General features: G+C 42.2%; 1 protein-coding gene across 7 annotated transcripts in view; it reads left to right on the forward strand.

Moving 5' to 3' along the window:
• The window catches only part of CAST (calpastatin), an 80,333-nt gene that overhangs the window by 25,603 nt on the left and 29,164 nt on the right, over nt 1–25,566 (forward strand). For 4 of the 7 annotated variants that reach the window (XM_054986456.1, XM_054986454.1, XM_054986458.1 and 1 more), the window contains 15 exons: nt 3,948–4,007; nt 8,733–8,798; nt 9,879–9,923; nt 12,077–12,133; nt 12,220–12,336; nt 13,363–13,464; nt 13,549–13,617; nt 14,732–14,818; nt 16,022–16,102; nt 16,189–16,236; nt 16,814–16,912; nt 17,046–17,141; nt 18,517–18,618; nt 19,538–19,621; nt 21,499–21,546. In XM_054986456.1, the coding sequence (XP_054842431.1) occupies nt 3,948–4,007; nt 8,733–8,798; nt 9,879–9,923; nt 12,077–12,133; nt 12,220–12,336; nt 13,363–13,464; nt 13,549–13,617; nt 14,732–14,818; nt 16,022–16,102; nt 16,189–16,236; nt 16,814–16,912; nt 17,046–17,141; nt 18,517–18,618; nt 19,538–19,621; nt 21,499–21,546 (1,161 nt within the window). The remainder of the gene's footprint in view (nt 1–3,947; nt 4,008–8,732; nt 8,799–9,878; nt 9,924–12,076; nt 12,134–12,219; nt 12,337–13,362; nt 13,465–13,548; nt 13,618–14,731; nt 14,819–16,021; nt 16,103–16,188; nt 16,237–16,813; nt 16,913–17,045; nt 17,142–18,516; nt 18,619–19,537; nt 19,622–21,498; nt 21,547–25,566) is intronic. The other 3 variants (XM_054986457.1, XM_054986460.1, XM_054986455.1) reach the window with 2 other exon arrangements.

Genomic DNA, 25,566 nt, shown 5'->3' on the forward strand with positions numbered 1-25,566 from the left:
AACCTTGGCCTTTTGTAAACTTGTTAAACAGAGAAATGTCACCATTTTGGTTCACTTCAATCTTCTGCTTCTGGAACCTTTAGTTTGAGCCAGATATTCTTGAACTAGAGACTTTCCTGATCTAGATACGATTTTGACCTGATTTTTAGCTGTAATTTGAAGGCTGATTTTGAAATACATTTGATTTCTTATGATCATGACAGTATCCAGTTCTGAAGTGCTAGCACCCATGCAGATACTAGATTTCTGTGCAATAGTGCAGTTATGGATGAGATTTCTGCAAACCCAGAGGGTCCGCTCCCTGGGGTTTATGGAAAGAATCCTAATTTTGGAATTCGCCCCACCACACAAAAAACTTGCTAGCAACCTTTGTGGACATTTAGATATCAAAAATGAAAGGCAAGTTGGGCCAAATCCACATTACTTCTTTTTTTCCGCGTTTTCCCCGCATTCTCCCCGCAATCCCGAGTGCCGGTCACATTACCTCATTAAACAGACGCATTTCATTCGCATTTCTCCCGAATATGTGGTCACAGTTTTTCAACGGGAGTTTCACGGTGGCCGTGAACGGGCCAATGCGCAACTTACGTGGTTTTTTTAAAAACCACCCCCCTTCCTGTCTCTCCGGCCGTTCCGAGAGTTCCTATTGGCTGATTCAACTTGCAAGTGCTCCGTAGTCTGCAAAAGACTGTTTTTGACTTCATAGCATTGGATTTATTGATTATGCTGTTTCTGAATCAAATCTGGTAGTTTGAAAAATCATTTTGGGGTGAATCCATCCTCAGAACGGACTCGCAAAACTTCCTTTTTAACTGTTTTTTATTTTTTTATTTTATATTACTGTAATATCGAAATTACAGTGAATCAATCATCCAAAATAAAGAAAACAGTCGCTGCCGAGGGCCGCCCCAGCGGTGGGGCTGGAGGCGCTGGGAAGCCGGCGGGCTCATCGCTCGCTTCCTCTCCCTCCGGGGTCAAGAAGGTGCCCGGCAGACCAAGTCGAAGCCCGGGCGCAGCTGGAGGCTCCCGGCTCAGAGCGGAGAAGGGACTGGCCGAGGCATCCCCGGCTGAGCCGAACGGCGGGGCTTGCGGGGGCTGCCGGGACAGCAAAGGTGGCTTGGCCTGTGGGCTGGCACATCCGCGGAGGGGGGCTGAAGACGAACAGGGATTTTAAAAACTGCTGCCGAGAGAAGCGGGCGGCGGCGGGCCGGGGATGCCGGCCGAGGAGACAGCCGTGTCCCTCCAAGCCTCTCTCTGCAGTGAGCCAGTGCTGCGCTGCCGGGGGGCGAGGATGCGCTGCGCTGCGAGGCGCCCTCTCCACTGTGGGCGCTCCGGCTCAGGCGCTCGCCACGCAGAGGCCCAGCTCGCGGGGCGCCTGCCCCTGCGAGGTCGCCCATCAGCGCGGCGGTCCGTAGGAGGGGAGGGGGCGCAGCCTTCCCCCCTTGGGGTAAACGGCCCTCTGGCCACCAAGCCGGCTTGACCCCGCAGGCGCTGCCGCTCCAGTCTTGGAGAGGGGGGAAGGGGGAGCGGACGGCTGGGTGGCGTCTCGGCACGCTCCACTCGCACAGACATGCAACCCGCACCTTTCAAACCAGCCTTTCAAACTGCACCTTTCAAACCACCTTTCAAACCAGCCTCTTCATCCAAAGTGACTGACCGGCCTGAACCCGCCCAAAGCTTGGCTTCGTGAAACTTCAGTAAAATTCAAGCACTGAACTGTCCTGCATAGGAAATGCCCACAAAAGCTTCCCGCATGCTTCAAAATTTCCAAAAAAGAAACGGAAGAGCCATCAGTGCTGTCAGTGGGGGAAAGAGAGGCATAAGATCGAAATAACGGAAAAGTGAGCTCAAAAAAATTTTTAAAAAATGGGCGGGGAAAAAAGGTCCCGCCCAAAAAAGCAGTTTTCGAGCGGCCGTGTGACCGGAGGGACGTGCGAGAAAGGCGGATTGGAAGCAGGGATGTGAATGAAGAGGAAAAAATCACGGATTGGAGGCAAACGGAAGATATCCGATAAACATGCGGGTAATGGGTGAATGTGGATTCGACCTTGGTTAGAGTCCTGGTGCAATTTGGGTTTCTGTTATTGCCTCAAACTTGAGATTTGGTGCAGGTCCTCGGAGGAGGGAGGTGGCAGACATCATGTCAAGCAGAAAGAGGGGAAAGTAGCAGGGAGAAGTGGAAGAAGAAATAGAGGGAAATGGGAATTTTCTCTCCTCTGCAGATCCTTGCAGGTCCCCCTTGCAACTATTTAGTAGCAGAACTCTCATGTTCCTGTGACAAACGAGAACTATATATAATGAGGCTTTATTTCTGCTCTGCATTTGTAATCGCTCCTTTTCAGAAAAGCCAGAGAGTTGCATACAATTTACCAGGCAGTTAACCATTGGTCTTGTGTTAGAACTGGGTGTGCCTCCCTCCAAACATGCTACAGTCTTTCCAAGTTCTGTTGCATTATGATTCAGCTATTGTTGGTTACCAGGCAACATGTTCATATTTTTGTCCAAGTCGAACATGTATTCACGTGTAGCCTCAGAAGGCAAAACTTTTGCTTGTTTGTGGATTGAGCTGGATGTGAACAGTGTGTGTTTTTGAAAATTAGATGCTTCGTGCTATTTAATACAGGAAAAGAAAAGAAACTGACTCGATCAAGAATTCTCACACAGCAGCCTGTTTTGCAGGGAATTAAAAAGAGAGCACTTCTATATTAATACAGTCTTCCTCACAATCCTTATGGCTAGATTACTGCAGTGCACTGCAGTGCCGCCACGGGCCAAGTGCTGAGGGGTGGGGAAGAGCCCTCTGACCAGGGGCCCACGCCGGATGTGCCTGGGTGGAGTTACCAGGCCCCTGGACACTCCCCACCCCTCCCCAACATGGCGGCCACCATGCTGCTTCCCCGCTCGCCTCCCCCCGCATCGCCCGCAACTCAGGCCCCCAGGTGAGTCTGGGAGCCGTTATCACTTTCACCCAAAGCTCAGACAGCAATGCTAATGTCACATCTTGTGGAATGTTATATTTTTGTGGGTTATTTTAAATAATATTGATGACTGCTCAGACTCTTAGAAAAGTATCCTTATTTAGCTCACGCGAAAGGCTGAGGCTCCTCAGTGATATATTTATGATATTATTGCGAGTGTAACTACTTTGAGGAAGACTGTGAAATGGGGAAATATGCACCAGACTACCCGTAAGCTAGTCATACAACTGATTTTTTTCTCTCAAAGAAAAAGTACAGGACAACATGAGATTTTGCAGCAACACTGGAACTTCTAGATGGACTTTTTGAATATATTTATGAATGAACTACGTTAAGCAATGTCATTTTAAAAACTGTTTTCCTTGTTATGCTGCTATAGACTCCTTGTTTGTTATAGAGTGTGGGTTAGTGTAATATTTATCTATTTACTGAAAGTATATGTATGAGATTGGATGGCACTAGCACTTTACTGTTATACATTACTGTTTTCAAGGTGGATACTTGATAGCACTACTCTGGAGACTGATTTGCTGCAATGATTAACTTTGTATGCGATCTCTGATATATGTAAAGTGGTACTATACACATATACAAATAAGAATGAATCCTACACTACGTTTGTTTGAGAACTTTATTTAATAAGAGTTTCTGCATCTCGTTTACTTGGGTTGCCTAGTTAGATTTTCTGTTAGCTCCCCTTCGTGATACTCTGTTTTGCTTGCACTGGTGTATGTTGTATGCAGTTTGTGGCTGCAGACAGGATCAGCAGCCCATCTGCCATTAAGCATTGGGTTCAGAGTGTGTATCTCCCTTGCTGCCTTGAAGTGAAATTCATATAATTTGGTTAATCCTAAGCCTATGAGCTTGAGACCTCTGATCAAATGAGCCAATAAAGAAAGGAAAAGATAATTTGGTTGGTGTTAATAACTAAGATGGGTAGTTAAATATTTTCTTTGTGCTTTAATGTAGACTAAGCCACCTTCCACTGCTGCAACAAAGACACCTGCTATGAAGCCTTCTGAAACAAAGGTGAGTCTTTTTGAAACAAAGGATGATTAAATATTGTGATACTGATCTAGATAGGTAGCTAAATCGCTTGCCTTATGATGGCCTCCTGTAATATCAGCGGTAGCTGTAATTCCCCCAACCCCCAACCTGCCCAAGTATTTTGCTCTGGCTGTAATTTTCTGTCTTTAAGCGAGCCTTCTTAATAAATGAGCTCAAAAGTTGGTTGATCACTCTGCAAGGAGGAAAAATCCTTTAAAAGTCCATGGTATTTATACCTTTTAACGTGGTTTAATACTGGGAAATGGTACCTTAAATTTCAGACTGTTGTCATATTGCATATCTGGCACTCTACTTCTGTGCATCCTACTTATTGTAGTTTTATTCATATAATATTTTGAATATTGAAAATTAGAGACATCAGTAGCAATCTCCAGTTTATTCCAGTAGGTTTACTTTTGACAAGACTATAGTTCTGTTGATGTACTGCTAGCTTTGCCAATCTCCAGGTGGGGCATGGAGATATCCTTGAATTACAACTGATCTCCAAACAAGAGATTCTCCCATGATCTGGAGAAAATGGCAGCTTCGGAGGGTGCACTCTGTACTATCACATTTCCCCCTAAATATCCAAATTTCTCAACTCAGATTTGGCAACTCTATATGACTCCCATCTTAACTCCTGACTTGAGTGTTTCTATGACCAAGTACCATGGTAAAGATAAATAACACTTAAGAGTTACAATCCTTTGCCACAAGCAGCATTTATTTATATAAGGAAGTCCTATGCTGGTCCTCCGTTGGAGACCAGAATACTTTTCTCTTTAGCTCCTTAATCCTTATGTTCCTATTACATTTCTCAGATATGACATCATTCTTTATTTGCAAATATATAAACATGGCAGTCCACTCTACCTGTCTGTTATCAGGCCTATTAATAGGGTATTTAAACAATAAAAATTATCACCATCAAAATTAGCAGCAAATTATATATTATAAGGAATATTTTATGAGGTAGATTCCATGATCATTCCATAAATGGCTGAATCTTATCTGCCATTTTTAGTGATCAGATAGTAAAATCAGAGGCATCCTTGTAGGGTGTATTTTGGTATTAGTCATGTTTGATCTGAGACTTGTGCCCTAAAAGTGAATAGTTGGAAAACAATAAAGAACTTTGGGGCTGCTTAGCCAAAAAAACACAAAGCAATAAGAAATGGGGGAGGGCCTCATAGGATGAGGCTTCGTGCGGAGAAAAAGAGAGAATCTTCTCTCCTGCAATACTAGCAGCATCCAGTGAATAAGAAGTAGACTCCAGATGGGCACAGTACTTCACCCAGTGCGCAATTCACTTAAGGCACTCACTTTCACAGTCTGTACTGATGGCCGCTAGTTTATGTAACTTCAAATAGTGTTATTTAAAGGACAGAAAACCATGAAGGGTGTTTTGCAGCATGTATTCACCACCATGACTAAAGTTGGGGGAGGCTTCTGTCTTCATTCCCTGCTTGTGAGCTTCCTGGGGTGCCTAGTTGGCTGCTATGAGAAAGATGCTCGATTAGTGGGACTTTGGGTCTGGTACACCTGGGTTTTTCTTATGTTCTTGAACTTCCTAGCCGTCCTGCCCCTTGTGAACATTATGCTTTCTAATATATAGCAGAGTTTTCAAATATTCAACTATTTAATAGGAGTTTTAAATTAACGCTTAATTATCTTACACAGGCCCTTCCTCGAAAAATGAAATATTGCAATTCACTCATTATGTTGATAACTTATGTTGACAGTCCTAATCAATAGGTACAGCTGATAATTTAAGATTCACATTGTTTATTAAACAGGATCATCATGACTTGTAAATGCGCATGTCATCATTTGTTCTAATTATAAGCCAGAGTCCGAGAGAGAGCTATTTCCACACCCTCTTTTCATATAGTTGGCTCTTGAGTGGTTCTAAAAATAGGTAAAGGAGTCATTATCCTATTTATAGGTCCAAAAGACAACCAGATAGGCTTGATGTTCTCCCCATCTAATTAGAGAGACCCTCAAAGCAAAACTTGTTAAGGGAAAAATAGAGATGCTGTGGTTAAATGGTAAAATTCACATCCTGTCAAGATCTTGGTGAATGGTTCCTAGAAATGCTCTGCCTGTGTTGTAAACAGAAGGCTAATTAAATCGTTGCACTTTATTTTATTTAAAACATTTTAAAGCCACCTTTTCACCCAACATTTCACTCCAAGCTGGTGATCAATAAAAACATTAAAACAAGATTAAAAACTCATATAAATATATAAAAACAATTAAAACAAAGCACATGAACAAGGAAGATTTGTGAGTGAACGCCAGACAAAACAAATTCTTCATCCACTGATAGAAGGGTATACATAAATGTGTACATGTGAGTAATTCCTATCGCCATTAGGTACTTAATACAGGAGGAAGTAGAGCTACTTAGGAGCAAGCGGGCTATTGCCTCAGTAGGGGCTGTTAGTTATCTTCTATGCACATTTCCAGATTATTAGTCAAATGACATAGGATGCTTTGGAACCATGCAATCTGCTTATGGTTCTTGAATCTTGGAATAAGAAATATCTGCCCTTTGTTTTCCTCTGAGGTGTTTCCATCTCTTGCAATAAAAAGGGGCAATAAAAAGAGGAGGTTTGCTCTCCGTTTAGGTTGTGCTGTGGATTAGATTTCCCTTGGCCTTCCCACTCTGGCCTGTAGGAATGTTGCCTCTGCTGAAGTGCAGTTCTTCTGTTTAGGAGGTTAGTATGTTTGGTGAATGTGGTTGAAAACCTTTTACGTTGTTCCATTTCCATAACTGCAAAGTTTTTGATACTATTGCTTCCCTACTAGCATATGATTATGCCTCACCTTGATTTCCTCAGGAGGGAGTCTTCTTATTTAATTTATATCTCAGTCAATAAATATCATAATAAGGTAAGGATAGCAGAAATTTGACAACAAGCAGAAATCATACAATCATAGAGTTCGAAGGGGCCATACAGACCATCTAGTCCAACCACCCAATGTAGCTGGGTGGGAAAATGCTGAAACAGAGCACAAACAAGTTGATACGACATATTAAGCAACACAGAACTATCCAGTAGGATCATACTTGCAACAACAGGCAATGTACTGTAGTATATTACAGACCAGAGTAGAAGCAGCTGCCGCAAGTCTATTAGCGGTCTGAAGAAAATGAATATAGCTGTTGACAGTTTCTTAAAGAGAAGTGAGTATCCAATTAAATTAACATGCTGTATATTAGTTAGTGGTGGTTTCATTAGCAGCCTGGGATTTCCTTGCTATTTCACATTATTTATATGTTTGCATTTATATCCCCTGGTAACATACATAATTTGAAGGGATTTTTTGTAATGTTAAAAGAGGTTCATGTCTTTTGACAAAGGGCCAGCCCAACTCACTCATTCTCAGCTCTTTACTTCTTGTTCTCCCCCTCTTCTCTTCTCACTCAGCCTAAGCTGCTTTCTGATTTTGTTGTATCTTTCCTGCTGACCTAAAACTAGGCAACAAAAACAGTAAGAAAAGTTATTGGAATCTCTCCCACCCACCTGCTGTTCCATGTCCCCTTTAGCAGTTACTTGCTTCCAGTCAGTGGATGGATCAGTCCTGGCTGACCCTCTCCTCTTACCATAGAACCATACCACCCTGGATTCTTATGACGTGATTATGGTAGATCGATAAGGTGTACAGTTCAGTTCAGTAGCTGCTTTATTACAGCTGAGTTAAGGGACTGACTAATTAATAACAAAAGACAATCAGAGGGCAAAAGGCTAGCAGAATTTAGCTGATGGACATTAGCTTCCCACTGATCAACTCATGAAAAATGGGTTGTGTAGTTCCTGGCAGATCAATCCATGCAACGTAGAACAATGTGTGCAGCAAGCAGAGATCACATGCCCCATTCTGTAAACCATCCAAGTTAGTAAACCAAGTTATATGCTGCAGAAAAAGACCTACCGTGCTCCCCTCTCCCCTGCTGAATAGAAGGAATTAAACTATTAGCCGGTAATATAAATGTTAAGGCCAGTTTTCTTTCTAACTCCTAATAAAGTTGCTAAGCAATCTGAAGTATTCTCAGAAAAACTCTTCCCTTTTGAAGAACAAATTTGTTTAGTATTTTGGGAAACATTAAACACTCCCAGTAAGCGGTGCACATTTGGCATTTTATTAAGCATTTTCTCCAGTCATCTTTCCATATATCATTAAGCAATGTCAATATTTATGTAAAATCAGTAGAATAACATCATGGCTATAGGTGTATTATGATTTCAAGATATATAGAAATGAAAAAGTGAATGAAGTTTGCAGTTTTATTCAGAGGGCTGCAGGAGGAAAAAATGTACCTTGTGATTTGGGCTGTGGGTTACAAGAAACTTAGTAAATTAGTGAAAAATACAGGCTAGATCCAACCCATAACGTTAAAGTCAGCATTTGGCCCTATGAAGAATACACGGTATAACTCTTTTTCTAAAAAAGAAAGAATCTCGTGAAGTACTCAGTAATGCATGTTGATATGTGCCCACTTATTCCACTTATATGTGCCCTCTAGGAAAATATAGAGTATGGGTTGTTTCAAAGTTAACTAGCAATTGAAATTATTTTAAATTTTGGCACTATAAAATCTCTTTCAAGGCAAAATGTCAATGCTCTATGCTTAACACACACTCTTTAAAAAATCCTTAAGCAATTTCTGTAAACATTCTGAGTTTGTACTCCCACCACTAGGCTTCCTCAAGCCATCAACAGACCAGTGGATTGGAATCCCACAAACGGAAAAGAAACAAGAAGCAGGTGATATAGGAAAACTGGGTTTTTGTGTGTCTGTGTTTGAAAATAACACCTGTCATGCCAGCAGCATGTTTGTCCATTGATCCTGAACTAAAAAAAATCATAGTTCATGTTTGTCGTATATTACATAGGATTGCACAACAATCTTTTAACAAAGGCAGCTTGTACATCATGGAATCCAACCATCCAAATGCAGTCTGACCTTTAGTCTTGCTATTGAGGTCTTTCTTACCATCCCAAGTCAACCTAAAGTTATCCTAGCAGAACGCTACTTAGTGATAGAACACCATTGTTGAACTAGAATAAGAACATCAAAGGGGAATAGTACCCTAACACTCCCTCTAGGCTAAAAGTTTGATTGTCAAACAAAGAAAGCTAGAATTTCCTGCTAGATTGGAAGTTTATGCATTTAAGTCTCTCTCTCTTTCCCTCTTTTTTGTATACATTGTTAGTGCATCCCAAAAATGCTTGTGCTCAACTGCAGTAACATATGGAAAGTTTGATTGCTGAACAAACTAGACAACAACAAAAACTGATGCCTGAATTCCACTTTCACAAAACCTGTTAGAAAATCCCATGCATTGCCAAGGAATGCCCCTTCTTGATTTTCATTCTAACACACTATTTAAATTCACTCATATACTTATTTGATCTTTTTTCTTCTGATGCTTGTTGGTCTACTTGGTGTGCTTTGATTCCCTTTATTCCCTCTTTTCACAGTCTGATCTTTTTATGTGCCTTGATCTATGTAAGCAGTCATGACACAATAAAAAACGTTTTGCATAATAATAATAATAGTAATAATGTTGTGTTTACACTTCTTGGCTGCAATCTTAATATAATTTCAAAAGACTAAAGTCCCTATCCACAGCCTTTCATAGGCGCTCATAATCCTGTAACCAGTAAATATTGGGCTATTCTGTTTCTATTTTCATGGGAAGAGAAGTTGGTGGAAGGATCCCAAGAACAGGTTTGTGCTGACCAGTTCAGGAGTTCGCAGTACATAAATTCTTTAAGAAAGAGAGAAAGAAAGAGAGAAAAATCTAAGCAGCTTTATAATTTAACATTTGTTTCACTTTGCAGTCAAAAGCAAAAATGGAACCTGAAAAAGCAGCACAGTTAAGCAAGGTAAATTAACATATCAATGTTTGTAATATTGTGCCCGAAGAATGGATGTAACATAATGTTTACGTTGACATCAGTGGAAACTGATTGGCAGTGCAGATTTCTGCATATTTATTTGGAAGGAAGTAACACTGTGTCCACTAGGACGCTTCAGATAACCATGCGTAGGACTGCAGACCTAACACATGCTTACTCAGAAGTGTGGGTTGCAGCAGCATCTGCTTGCAGCATGTAGAAGGTCCCCACTTCAGTCTCTGGTAGGGGTGTACATCAAAAACTGGGAAATCCAGATCTGGGTTTCAGAGATCTAAATTTTTTTTAAAAAATGGGATTCCTATAATCCAGGAAAGATTCTCTGATCTGTTTAAGACAGATCAGTGAATCCTGGATTTATTCAGCCATTTTTCCCTGTGGATAAAACTATCTTGGGGTTATCCGGAGGGATGGGGGGGGGTCATTTTTCAAGCAAACTCCACCAAATTTGCAGAAAGCCTATTCCTGACTGTCCTCTAAATATCACCCAAGTTTCAGAAAGGTTGGTGCCTAGGGTCCAATTCTATGGGCCCCTGAAGAAGTTGTCCCCAGTCCCACTCCATTGTTTCCTATGGGAGAAACATTTCCAAGGAGGCTCTTAGGCAGAAACACACAGGGGCAAGACTGCTAGTGGCCAAAGCCACAATCTCAAATGCAACCGCAATCCTGAGAAAGCCTAACAGAACAAAACTAAATCCGCCCCCCCCAAATCCAAGTGTCCCCTAGACAAGCTGCCCAGCCACTCTCCATTGTTTCCTATGGGAGAAATACTTCCAAGCAGGCTCAAAGGGTCAAGGCTGCCAGTGGCCAAAGGCACACTCTGATATGCAAGAGGAAGCCCAACAGAACAAAACTGAAGCAAGGGACTAGATGGAATCCTTCCAGAACCAAAGTGAATCAAGAGAACTATCAATCCAAAGAATCATGTCAAAATAGCAAATTCCAGCCAAACCATACCAAAGCAAGGGACACTGTTGCAGCTTAACCTAACTGAACCAGTGTCACTCTCAAAAACCAGGCAGACAAGGAGAGCTTTTGCATGGGCTGGCCACTCACTCCCCTCTCCCCTCCTCACTCCTTCTCCCTTTTCTCCCGCCCCTCTTGGAAAAAATGGGAGGAGCCAGCCAGAGGCTGAAGCCACATTTCTTGGATTTACATTGCCCAGGGGTCTGGATCCGGGTTCCCAGCTCGGATCCTGAATTCTCTAATTTGATTCTGTAAAATAGGATTTAGGTGGATTGTCAAAAATTGGCTTTCTTCCTGAATCCTGGATCTGAATTGCACATCCCTAATGCCTGGCCTCTCCGCTTGAAAGTCTAAGATAGTAGGTGATATAGAAGGCTCCCTCTTGGGAACCTGCAGAGCAATTGCCAGTTTAAGTAGACAATACTGACTTGGATACACCAGTGGTATGATTCAGTATAAGGCAGTTTCATGTGTTCAAGTGAATTCAATTATTTTAAATAGGACTTTACTGCCTAGTAAGTGTGTTTAGATTATGGTAGCAGATCTTTGTCTTCTGCAGGTTCTGCAATTTTTATTCTGAGTGAAGTGTATGGTACAAAAAATAGCAGACTTCATATTTTAAATCAGAATGTTCTGATGTATTTAGTTGAGAGGATATTTTAGTAATCATAAATTAAGAGTTTTGTATATATCAGAAGCTATATTAAATTTTTCAAGCATTCAGATAAATTAAACAATTCTTTTTAAAATGCTTCTGTCACTTCCAATAAATTTAAGGAAACCTTTTCTATATAAAGCTTAACAACTTCAAAGTAGGATCTGTGTGCAATGTATAAAACAACTGAATGCTTAGGAAAGGCCACAGTTTTGCCATCTGCAGTATGGACGTGATAATACTGACCTTTCAATGCTGTCACAAAGATTTCAAGATAATGTTGAGGCTCTTTGAATATTGAAAGTGGTATATAAATGCTAAGTAGTATTATTGATTACAGATGAGTTTGAGCTTTGTGTTGTTCATTGAAAGTGACAGTGATGTTCTTTCTCTACTGATGCAGTGCAGTTTGTTCTTGATTCAGAAGCAAACAACAGTAATTAATGATGGCTACGTTATATTACTATCAGTTTTACTTTGCTATTTGTATTGTTCCATGCAGCCACCAGATTCTCAGACAAAACATCCTTCAGAAGATAAACAGAGAGACCCTGGAGGGGTAATGTATTTACACGTTGTGATGTTGCTATTCTTTCCAACATAAATATGTGCAAAAAAAATGTAATTTTTTTTCTGTTTGCGCAGACACAAAATCCAAGCAAACCTTCTGTGGTAGCAGAACCTAAACAACCAAGTACTGAAAAAGCAACTGCTGGTCAGGTTGACAAGTCAACAAAGGAAACATCAGTAGAAGAGCCAAAGGTAACGCAAGAGTAACAAGTGTCTTAAAGCTCAGACTGAGTACTGCTGCTAAGATTTCCTATGGAGGAAAACTGGGAGAGGCAGATTTAGGTCAAGTGCAGGTATGCAAATTCTACCACAGGCAAGCTCTGGTGTTTACTTCCTTAAACTTACTAAGTACCTGTAGTTATCACATTTCTGTCTCCCTGGGGTCCTCTTCTTTATGTTCAGCACACAGTTCATGATTGAACCTGATTTACTCTATAGAACATGCAGAAGAATGAGGGAGAAACAAAATAATAATGGTCTTGGGCTCTTCGTAATATTTTCAAATCTTGAATTGTTGTGGGATTGATCTGTTCCCGTAGTTTAGATGTCCATTGGGTAGACCTCACCCCTGTGACCCTCAGCTATAAGAGAGGCTGCTGTTGCAGGCTTATCTTCTGAAGGAATAATCAATTCATGTCAATGGCTATCTATTCCAGTGCCCTGACCAATCACTTAAATTCTGTTGTGCTTCTAGGCCGGCTGGTTTAATTTCATTATTCTAACCAAATTGCATGTGCACACATACAAGAGGATGGGGGTATGCTTTGACTGAATGACTATTGGATCAGCACAGCTGTGAATTGATCTTTGTGATTTAGGGGCTAGTAGGTAAAACCTGGACCTGAATTTAAATTTCTCCTCAACACTCTGGCCAGATCAGTTTCTTTAACAGAATGAGGCTGAGGGTAGGCTTTATAAGAATGCTATATAAAACTAAGTATTCATGGTAGTGAGAATAAGACAACAAACCTATATGCAAGCACCTAATGTTCCTGAGCTTCAGAAATAATATATGTCCAAAAATGGAAATTAAACAATCTACACTATTCTTGTAGTCTTAAATATATCTCATTAAGATTATGGTCATGCTGCAACTTTTTGAGTATAACTGACTTCATGTTTGGAAGGCCAGGCTCTTTTTAATGAAGGATTTTTTGCTTTTAGCTTGGATTGCATTAAATTCCATGTGTACCCCTTTATCTCTTTTTTCTATCTCAGGCTAAATCGGATGACAAATCATTGTCTAGCAAGGCAGCTGTTGCAGCTGCTACCACAGCTGGAGCAGTTGCTGCTGGTGGTTTGACTTCTGCAACTGTAGAGGTGGGTTTCATATTTGACATTAATCAGGTGTGCATGTGAGCACAAGATCTTTGTAACAACTCTTCAAAATGTTCTTATTTTCAGAGTAAAGAAAAAAAAATGGCAGTCACAACTCCAGCTGCAGCAAGTACAGAGAGTAAACCATCAGAAAAGGTAAAGAATATTTATTTGCTATCTGTCTGGGTTACATTAAGCCTGGTTTTCAAGGAGAGCAGAATACAAATGTAATAAAATAAATAAATATAATACTATCTTTTATAAAAGGAGTAATTTCCCCCTTGATTTTGGCATTTCTAACACAGATAATTTTGTGTTCTCTCTGTCTTTTTTGAGGTGGGACACAATTAGTCAATTACCTAAAAGTACTGCTTTAAGCAGAGCTACACTATTAAATGGGCTTAGAAGGGTATAAGTCTGCTTAGGATGTTTAGTCTTTTTCTCCCTTTGCTTTGGAGAACAAGGAAATTCTGGCTTACTGATGAATTTCTGTTCTTCAGAGGGGCAGGATATCTGGTTTGGGGAATTAAGTACTTGGTCTGGAGGAAGAATCTAAATTCTAAGCTAGGTGACCTAGAGGTTAGGTTGCCACCCCCTACTTGGGCCAAGGGATACCCCGCTTCCACTCCCCCACCCCCACCCCCCGCTTACCTGGCTGGTGGGGGATGTGTCAGGAGGCTGGTGGAAGCTCTAGTAGCATACAAAAAAAAGGTGCACCTGCACTCTGGAGGCCTTCCTCTGATGTCACTTTTGGTTTAAAAGGGAAGCAACTGGGGGCTCAGCAGGGCCAAACTGGCCCAAAACATAGCCGTTAGATAGAAACCCTCCACCTGGCTGGCAGCCCCCACCTCCTGCTTTGAAGGTAAAGGGGGTGGTGGCAGCCCTAGCTTGAGGGGAAAATGTAAAATGTGATTGCTTTTCACGTCATAGTTGTGGCACAGAGAGAAAACACGCACACATGTTGAAAACAATAGATTTGCAATATGGTGCCATCAGCGGCTGTTATGTTTTTATCCTACTTTTCTGACATCACAGAGAATGAGGAGACGTTCAGAGTTTCTACTAGGAAGTCTCCCCATTTAGGCATCTGCTGATCTTAAGCAAGATTTCTATACCATGTGCCTTCCAAGCATATCATAGATGGGAATTAATGAGGACAGTATAGAAAATAAACAATTATTTAAATGCATAGATGTTTATAAAATAATAATGAATTTCTTATTATATAATGTTATCTAGAGTGTCGTATAAACAAACATCTGTTTTCTAGTCTGCCTTAGATGAGTTAATAGATACCCTAGGAGGTCCTGAAGAAAATGAGCCACCAAGTCCTGCATATACTGGACCACACGTTTTGGTATGGAATCTCATATATGAGAGATAATTAAGCCTTACTTATTAGATCAAGATCTGGGAGTAAATTATGAGAGCAAATGGTTTAGAATATGCATGAAAAGGGATGGACATGGAATAAAGGGAGCTGATACAGTTTTTAGAACTTAAAAGGCTACAGCTTTGTTAAATACAAAGGATCTGCAATGGGCAGCAGAACTAATAACTTCAGTCCAATGTGGGCAATAACTAAACAGAACGCAGAGGAAACTAGACCTCCTCTAACATCCTGGTGGCTCCACCTTGGCTTTAAATTTTTGGACCGTCTTCTCTGCTGTTCAGACATTCTTGCCAATTACAAACTGATGTTTGAGGGAAGTATTGTAGATCCTTTCTTTCTAGCCATGAGATCTTTGGGTCATGGATTGTGGCAGCCCCAAGGGATATTCCTGTCCTGTTCTCTGCAGCCATATTAGCCCTGCGATTAGGGGCTAATCTTTTATCTATCGGTTGGCAGCAAAGGCCACACCCACATTTAACTTCTTAAAGGAAAGATTCAGGAGTAGCATTTTTACTTAATACTATTAATGTTCTTGAACTGCATTACCATTCTAGTTACCATTTTTGAATGTACCAATTCCAATAATTTTTGAGCACCTGAATGTTGGAGTCCTTTCTGATCCATGTTCCTCATCCACTTACAGCCCCGCTCTGAAGGTCTCAGAGCATGCTCTTTCTGCTCTGACAGCTTTTTTCAGTTATGTGCTCTCTTTATTGACCTTTATTTATTTATATGCTCCCTTTGTACCTGCATTTTATAACCATATTCCAGCATGGTAAAGTCATTTAGAATAAAGTGAAGATGAGACTTTAATCACCTCCCATACCGTTGGAGTGTTCGCAAAGATTACACACTCACCAAAGCTTAACTGTGGGGCTGTAAAGATCAAATGACAATCTAGGCTTCAAGCCTAGTCCAGGGGGAGAATAAAGGCAATAGAATCCCCTACAACTTGAAAAGACAGAGAGAGTAGGGTTACCTGTGCCCTGTACACCTTTTTTTTTATTTAAAAGATTATGCAGACACCCTTGAATTTATTCTTTTAAGGCAACTAGTAAGTTTAGTAGGACCCTTTTTATAGTCATTTATAATCTTACATGAATATGTGCTTACATTATCTGTGCACATTGGTTCCAAGAATCAAAGGTAACATTTTGTATATTGTAGGACCCAATGTCATCCTTGTATATAGAAGAGCTTGGCAAACGAGAAAGCACCATTCCTCCAGAGTATAGGAAACTATTGGAGGTAAGTAACTGGCTCCAAACTCTGCTTCAGATACGTTCTCTGCATATTGGTAGCAGTACTCATCCCAAAACTACCTCTTTTTTTAGGGTGATGGCAAAGTTGTTCCTCCACCAGTGACAGAGGGAGAAGCTCAGGTATGATTAGATGTCTTTGGCCCCAAATGTGAAAACAGGACATCATTATGAAGTTCTAAATATTGTCTTCTTATGTCTGTTGTTTCATAAATTTACATTACAATCCATGTATGCTGTCTGATGTTGCACTTGAGAAGTCTTTGTCTTATTGGTTTAAATGGAATCCAGCTGACTTAACTGCAGCTATTTAGACTTAAATGTTTTCTAATATTCTGCTGTGAGGCATGTTATATAGTCTTTCCTTCAGTTTCCATTGAAGTCAGTTAGCAGAAGGCCCTAAATATTGATAGAGACACTGTACAAAAGAGATGCAATTCCTATGATGTCGTGAAGTTGTTGGTCTCTGAAACATAGACTAGAATTCTTTGTTATGATCATATTCTGTTAGTTGCCAATCTGTAAGACAAATAGACAATATTCTGCTTCCACAGAGGTGTTAAGTCTTGTTGTGTTGTCCCCACATTGAAGCTGGCAAGCCTAAGCAAAACTTTGCATTAATAAATGTGCGTTGCCCACAGATCCTAATCTGCTGTCGAGCAACTTTTATAACTGTAACCCAGTTTGTGTTTTTATTTAGCCAACTATGACAGATGATGACCTTGCAGATGCTCTGTCATCTGATTTTACTTGCAGTGCTGCCTCAAGTGCTGGAGAGAAGAAAGACACGCCCAAAGAGGTAATGGTTCTGGTACCTTTAAAAGAATGCCTACTGAACTTTAAACATGAATATGGAAAAGTTTTTTAAGGAATTATTTTACAATTTATTCCAATAAACTAACATGTTTTTCAAAAAATTTATGTTGTGAAAGAAGCCTGCGGGAGATAATGATCTTGTACAAGCCCTGTCTACAAATCTGGTCAGCAGTTCAGCTCCTCCTAAAGAGAAGAAACCAAAACTGGAAGAGGTATAAACGCTCCACTGATGTATTAAATAGTTTTGTAAAAATATTAGAAGCGTATGGAATCTTTCATGACCTGTTATTCTGAAAAGGTATTGCAGAATTTTATGTATAAAGAGTGTCTGAGAATGTGATGGACGTCTGGGTTTCCAATAAGGTCCTTTGTACAGAATTGTAAACTGTGCTGGATTAGTCAAAAACTTGTGTAGAACAGGTTGAAATCTATCAGCTGAAGCTACATATGTGTAAGAGCATGTGTGCTCACATCTCATTTCTTCTTCAGTTTCTCCATTGTCAAATTGCTTACTTGCTGGTAACATGCTGTGTGTGTGTGCGCGCGTGCATGCATGCGCGTGTGTGTGTGTGAGAGAGAGAGAGCACATGCAGCATGCAAATTCTTGTAGATTGGGTTGTAGATTAAAAGTTATATTTTCTGAATTAACTAGTCATATGCAAATAACTTCAACTTGGGAACAATAATGACTTCAATTATCCAGTGCAGGTTACAAGTTTTTACAAACTTACATGTTGAATTGTAACCTTAAAAAATACTGTGCACATAAGATGTAGAAAAAAATATATTGTGCACTCTATGTAGTCATCCAAAGCCAGATAAGCCTGCGCAATTTCTAAAAGTTCAGAATTAATTATCACTCCAAGAGGTTTTGAACATGGGATATGATTTCATTTCCTTATTATTTGAAATGTGTTTCCCCCCTTTCTGTATCTGAAAAATAAGTCATTGCCTGTTTTCAGTATGTGTGGATTTGTGTTAGCATGGCCTCAGTGTTTCCTTTTTACTGGTGTGAGGTTTGATTATGAGAGAGTCCTTGTTGCTTTCTATATGATTGGATGGGCATAAGCATTAAAACTATATTGACAAATTCATCTGTTATACAAATGTGAAAGAATGTATGGTAAAAATGGGCAGAAATAATAAATCTGTCTCTATTGGAGTACAGAAAGTACTGAGACAGTTCATGGGCAATTTTTTTCTATTTAAATTCATGATAATTTTATGCAAGGGTGCAGCTCATTTAAATGGGGCTTGAGAGATTGTGTCCAGTACAGATCATTTTCTGACCTTAACATACTTTCTCAGTGTCAGACCACAAATAAGGTGGCAGCCAAGGTTCCAGACCCAGTGTGGCTTTAGCTTTATTAAAATGCCCTAGGCTTGCCAGTGGGGTTCAACTATCTAACTTTTTTTTAAAAAGATGAGGCTTAGTACTAATTTTACATAAATTGACGTGACATGCTGCCCAATAGCAAAAGAGTAAACAATTGTTCTCCGTTCATGGAGCCTCAGCCCTAAGAATGTATTGAGAAAGATGCAGACTTGTTTTAAAACACACAATCCTATGGTACTTTTAAAATGCAGGAGGAAATTAGTGGCAGTGCCCTGGATGCTCTTGTGGATGCTCTTGGCTTGCCAGAACCAGAGCCTGAAGTAGACCTCAGCTCCATCGTGGAAGTTGAAGAGGTATGAATATACTGTGAATAATTTTGAAACAAGTAAAAACTCTTTTGCCTGCAGTTCATGGTGCACAGTAAAGTCTGTGGAAATAGCAGCTGATAGAATTTTTAACATGCGTTTAACTCTTGATATCAGTGGTAGTTATAAATGTATGAGCCTCATTGTTTTCAGTGGAAGAGCTAAAACATTGCTATTGAAAGTAGTTAAAGTTAAAAGTACTTAACTCTGGCAAAATTATGCCATTAGTATGAGTAACGAAAACTAGATCAAAATGTTGAAAAGGCTCTTCTGTAAAGAAATAGCTTTATTTTCAAAAATTGCTTTGCCAATTCTTTTTTAAAAGGTATCTTCAGTATATTTTCTTCAGTTACTTTGTCTTCCTATTAAATATGCTTGATTACAAAAGTTGAAATGCGTTAGGCTATTTCTGAGAATAAAAGCATTCCTTCAATAGTCCTTCTAAAAATATTTCCTTCTTGGTTTTATTGTCAGCTGATGCAGCTCTTTTGCTTCTGTAATATGTATCCAATTCTGTTTATAAAAAAGACATGATAGAAGATTGTGTGAACAGAAATAAGCTCAAAGCAAACTAAAGGAAATTGTCCTCTGTGACACTCCGTCATCACAAGACGCTTAGATTGCTTTTAGAAAGACCTGTTGCCCATCAGCTTTTATAACCTCAGTGGCTATTATCATAAACTATCATAACTAAAAAATAGAACCACCACATTTTTAGCAAATTTAAATATGATTATGAAATGCTAAGGACAATCCGAGGATAAATATTATTACCATACCCACCTGTGACCTTCCTAAAACATTTACTTGGCTAGTGTTGGAAATAAAAATACTGGATTGGATGAACCTTGATATGATCCAGTGTGGCAAATCCCATATTAATATATCATGATTCTTTTTTATTCAGCCAAAAGCCAAAGAAAAGAAAGAAAAGAAGGCTGGTGAACGGGATGATACCATTCCTCCAGAATACAGATTACAACCAGCCCTGGTAAATTTTTTATCTTCAGTTTTTATTACATATACTGTAAATTCTGGGTTTTTTCCAGGTGTAAAATAGAAGCGAAAAAATGAAATTGATGGGACTCAATTAATTGGCATCAGGATTTTCCGTATTTTGCCACTGTTCTTGTATTTGTTTCCTATACCAACTAACACTAACAGGAAGATCAAAAAGAGTCCAGTAGCACCTTTAAGACTAACCAATTTTATTGCAGCATAAGCTTTCGAGAATCAAGTTCTCTTCGTCAGATGCATGATACAGAGACTGGTCAAATACAGAAGAGGAGGGGGGAGAGGGGAGAAAAGGAGAGGAGGGACAAGATGCAATTAGGGGGGAGGCAACCAAAACATTCCTTTGCTAGTAAATGTAAACATCTCCTTTTGGTGTGTAGTCAGTTTGCCGTGTTAGTTTGCAGCAGTAAAAGCATCCAATTTCTATGTAGTATAAGCCCTCGATAACCTCAGCTCTCCCTGCCACATCTTGTCCCTCCTCTCCTTCTCTCCCCTCTCCCCCCTCCTCTTCTGTATTTGACCAGTCTCTGTATCATGCATCTGACGAAGAGAACTTGATTCTCGAAAGCTTATGCTGCAATAAAATTGGTTAGTCTTAAAGGTGCTACTGGACTCTTTTTGATTTTGCTACTACAGTCTAACATGGCTAACTCCTCTGGATCACTAACAGGAAGGGGAACGCAGATCAGCATCCAGTTCTCTGGCAATTGTCTGTGGTCAAACAAAAAATGGGTTGTTAGTTTTAGATTAGGATATGGGACACCCAGGTTTGAAACCCCATTCTGCTGTGGAAGCTTTCTGCTGAGGAATCTCATTCTTAGCTTGCCTACCTCATAGGGTTGTTATGAGGATCAAATGGAAGAGAGGAGATTGCGGTGAGCTGCTTTGGATCCCCATTATGGAGAAAGGCAGGGTATGAATAAACTAAAGAAATATAGCTGAAGACGGATAGATGGAAGATAGATTGATTGGTGGGTGAAGGAAAGAAGAGAGCAGGGGAAGGGTCATCAGGAGGAAAAAGTGTGGGGAAGGGGGTACAGGGGAAAGTGAAAAGACCTCTGCAATTCCTTGCAGGTTTCCTGCCACACAACTGGGCCTGATCTGGCCTGGTGACTGGCACCATGCAACCAGGCCAAAGTTTTCTTGGGGAAAGGCTGTGAGGGGGAGGGAAGGAGTGAAAGCTGAAGAGGGCGGGCAAATAAAGTTTGGTCAGTGAATGGGAAGGAAAGAAGAAAACAGGAAAAAGGCAAGAGGTTATGGGAGCGTTCAGGAAAAGGAATGAGGAAATAGTGGAGGAAGGGAAAATGAGACGCTCTTGCAAATCTTTGTGCCCCCCTTCCTGTCTAATATGTAGTTTGAGCTTCAGAAATGTGTTTGGTAGAATCTGCTTTCAAAACCTTTTCTGACATTCATGCTTTTCCATCTAGCAGAAGACCATTTCTGTATTAGAAAAATGTGTAGTCAAGGATGCTTATTGCTTTTCTATATTTTTTTGAAAAGCAGGCAAGAAATGTGACGGACACAAATTACAATAAATGCATTTTTTCAGACTAATTTCTTCTCTTGAAAGTCAGGTCAGGACACGTAGTGACATTTCAGAAGGAGAAGTATTCCTTGGAATAACTGTTGGAAAGATTTACAGTGCATTCTTAAAGAGCTGCACCCGTCTAGGTCTATTTAAATCAATGGGGATATTGCAGAAGGCTGTGATTCTATTTAGGATTGAACCATCAGGTTTCTTTGGATTAAATCTTACACATAATCAACTTTTTTAAAAACTTTGAAATAAAGTTTAATAAAATTCCTTTAATATAACTGTTGTCATTTATGCAATTTATGCTTTTTTGTATTTAGGATAAAGATGGGAAGCCCTTGTTGCCAAAACCTGAAGAAAAACCTAAAGTTAGTACATATTTGATTTGAATTCTTCAACGTGACACTGAATTTTACAAATTATTTTATATTTTTGTGCGTGAAATGTGGTTAAGAGAAACATAGGTATAGAAGCAAGTTTTTAAGTAAGATGCTAGGTAATCCCCTTTTTTGGCTTAGGCTTCTCCTGCAAACTTGAGCCCAGATGTGCATTCTCTAATATTATGTGGGGTACCCTTTTTGTTTTTCTCACATTACAAATCATTTTACACCATCACTTTGTCTTAAGGTTTCAAAGTTTCTGCTACTTTATGGCATAACTACATAGCACAGCTCAGTTTTCTTGTATGTACATAACTGTTGCAGCCTGTGCTGAGAGCAGGGAAGAAGACAGATGCAAGCTGAACAAACCAAACCCACACACTTAGCTGGAGGAAAATAAGGCCCCAACTTTATTGAATACAGCATAAAGAGGAGCATTAGCGAATCATATGGATCGGATCCCAAGCATCGACTGACCCGCCTGCCAGTTGATGACCCCTCACCCCCTAAGACCCCATCTGAAGGGGGACCAAGGAGTGACATTAAGGGGGAGATCACCTGGGTGTACACCCCTGAGTTATTCCCCTGCCACCTAGGAGTGAGTGTGCCCTGGCAGCCCCCGAGCTGGGCATGCAACTCTATCACCCACTCCCAAGATTCCTCATGGGAATCCCCTTCAAGGGGAGCCTGGGCACGCAGGCCCTGACTCCCCACAAAAGAGATCTGATCCAATGACAAACCACCAAGGTGTGTGAAACCCAGCCCCCATAAGTGAGCCAGGTACTGCAACACCATTGACTGTGAGGTAGGCCAAGGGGCCTGGTCCCCCGCTTTGTGGGAGAAGGCCACAAAGTGAGCCGCAGCTGATGATTAGGCATGCAGGGTTGATGGAGCCACCGAGCCTGAGCATTCTGTGCATTATGGCGTCCCGCCAATCAGCCACAAGTCCTCAGGGAATGGATCGGGGGTGCAATGAGCCTCTGTAGCCATCTGGAACCAAGACAAAGCATCCACAATGCCATTATCCACACCTGCTACATGACGGGCTGAGAAAGTGATATTAGAAGCAAGGAAAACCAACACAAAATGGCGAACAAGATGCATGCCCCACTCAGAGCGAGAGAACTGTTTGTTAATCATCCTGACCAAGACTTGATTATCGCACCAGAAGAGGACTCGTTTATCCTGGAATTGATCACGCCACACTGTTATGGCCACTAATATGGAAAATAGCTCCAGGAAGGTGAGATCCTTGAGGATCCGAGTCTCTGCCCAGGAGGCAGGCCATTGCTGAGCACGCCATCTGCCATTAAAATAAACCCCAAACCCGAGGCTGCCAGCAGCATCTGATTGTACCTGTAAACCTGTACCCGAGCCCAGGGACTCCTGCCATAAGGAGATCCCATTGTAGCTGGATAAGAAATCAAGCAAGACACAGAGGTCCTCCTTAATGCCCCACGTGAGCCGAATGTGGTGGTGGGGAGATACTCCCCCACAAGCCCTGGAGAGATGAGAACAGAACGCACGACCCGGAGAGACCACCCTGCAGGCAAAGTTAAGGTGCCCAATAATTGACTGAAGGTCTTTTAAGGTGCACTTTTTGCGTGTTAAGGTTAGATTGATGAGGTCCTGCAAGTGACCCAGTTTGTCCTTGGGGAGATTAGAGAGCCCAGCCATGGAATCTAATAGATTTCGTAGGTATGTGAGACGGGAGGCGGGGCCCTCGGTTTTTTCTTTTGCGAGAAGGACACCCAGTTCCCTGGCCAAGGCCTGAAAAATGCCTGAGCGATCTGCGCAAACGAATCTCCTGGGGAGGGGGCATTATCAAAAATCGTCCAGATAATGTGGGGGGAACCCGTGCAGTCCTTGGATGCCTATTCAATTAAAGTACTGGACTTTTCGAAGGCAGCACAGGCCACTGAGCAACCCATGGACATGGCCTTGTCCACATACCATTCGCCCTGGAATTTGAAGCCCAGCAAGCAGTGGTCTAAGGGGTGGACAGGCAAAAGCCTGAAGGTGGACTGAACATCACATTTGGCCATAAGGGTCCCAGGTCCACAACAGCGAACTAAGCGAACTGCGTAATCAAAGGAGACATAACCTATAGAGGGGGAATGGATTCATTGACAGATGAACCATGGGGATAGGATAGATGGTGAATCAGCCTGAACTCCCCTGGAGTTTTCTTAGGGACCACTCCCAGAGGAGAGACCCTTAGGCTGGGCAGGGGGGGAGGAGAAGACATGCCCGGCAGCCACCTCCTTGGCTATTTTTGCTGCCACGACCTCCAGCATTTCCCTGGCCGATTTCCGGTTACCATAGGTGGTGGCCACTGGCACCTGCCCTGGTTAAACTCCCAACATGCTCCCCGAGGCCTGTCCCCCCACGCAAACCATCTCTCCCCGTGGGTGCCCTTGACCCTCCCCTTCATGTGGGGCCCCACCAGCCAAAGCCACAATTTCGGGTTGATGAGGTCCCTTCTGGCCCTGGGATTATGGGAGGCCCTCTTATGGATGACGAAGACCTCATCATATTCTATGGCCGCATTGTCCCTGCCAAAGCCCGAGCATGGAGAACATTCCCTTGGTGGTTGGCAAGGTGCCAGCCCCTCTCAGGGTAGGCTGCGTGCACCACCCCCATATAAACAGTAAAACCCTCTCACCAATTGCTGAAAGTACGCTCAACCACCTCCTTTTCCCCCTTTTTCTTTATCTTGCTTAGAAGTGAGGGCACACCTCCCATCCTCCGCCTTGGGTCTGAGAAGGGAAAGGATGTCTACGTAATAGCCATCCAGAATCCTCTCTCGAACCTTGCAGGATAGGTGAATCCCGGGGTGGGGGGGAGGTCTTCGTTGTCCATGAAGGACAAGATTGGGGGGATGTCACTAGCCAGCTCGGCATCCCAAACTTCCCGAGGGTCACTCTTCCCATCCTGACCCCTCCTGCGCCCCTGGGACCACCCCAGGAGACCAAGAACCATGGTGTGATGCCCCAATAGTCCTCCCATTGGGCCCCCTCCTCAGAGGAAGAAGACTCACCTGAGGATCCTCCGCTGTTTGAGTCCTCATGCTGTCTGCGCCGATGGGTTCGCCTTCAAGAGATCTTCCTTCTCTTGGAAGCATGCCTGCATTCTCAGCTGCCAGAACTCTCAAAGGAGGAATTAGGCGATCACCTGGCCTGCCGTCCTTTGGCTGGTCTGCCCTTCCTTGCTGCCTTTTGTTGGGGGACCTCGACAGCTCCAGGGATGGTGAAGCCATCCCGGGCCCAGAGTTTCCCAGGAGTTCCACGTGGACCGTAAGAAGTTCTAAAGCCCAGCTGATGCTCTGCAGTGAACAAGAAGAAGGATCCATGTTAGTGGCTGTAGGTTTCTTTTTGCATGCCCCATCCTGTGCAGGGGGCTTGTGCTTGCCCTGTTCATCCCTCTTCCCCCTGGAGGAAGCAGAAGAGGAGGGATGCCCACCAGGCCTTGTTGAGGGTTGCTGACACCTACCCCTCCCCTTGACCTCACTTGGCCTGCTGCTGGCTTTATTTTGTGCTGCTGGCCTTGCTGGGAAGGGGCCACTGGCACTGGCCTGTGAAGCTGCTGCTTCGGAGTGCAGGGCTCAGCTAGACCCTGCTGCCACCAAATCCCAGCAGCTCCCTCACTGGCAGTCTTCAGTGGCGCAGCCAGGCAGTCAAGTCGATGGTAAGGCTCAGCTCTGACCTTTCCCCTCAGACGCGAATTGCTGTTGTCATGGCCCAGTCTGAGAGTGAGGTCTCCTCTGGAGGAGAGGAGCCTCGTGTAGCCAGCCAGGACTCCTCTGGAGAAGAGGAGCCCTGTGTAGCCAGCCCTAGCCCTGATTCAGCAGAAGCCAGCAATCAGGAGCAACAGCTGCTGGCTGATCAGAGCTTACAGCCAGCAGCTGAGGCACCAGCACCCTCAAGCTCCAATACTACAGAGGAAGCTCAGCCAGGGACTTCTACAGGTGCAGCGCAGCCAAGAGCCTCCACCCCCCCAGGTTCACCC

This window comes from Eublepharis macularius, chromosome 8, assembly GCF_028583425.1.
Source record: "Eublepharis macularius isolate TG4126 chromosome 8, MPM_Emac_v1.0, whole genome shotgun sequence".
In the NCBI taxonomy this organism is placed as follows: Eukaryota; Metazoa; Chordata; class Lepidosauria; order Squamata; family Eublepharidae; genus Eublepharis; species Eublepharis macularius.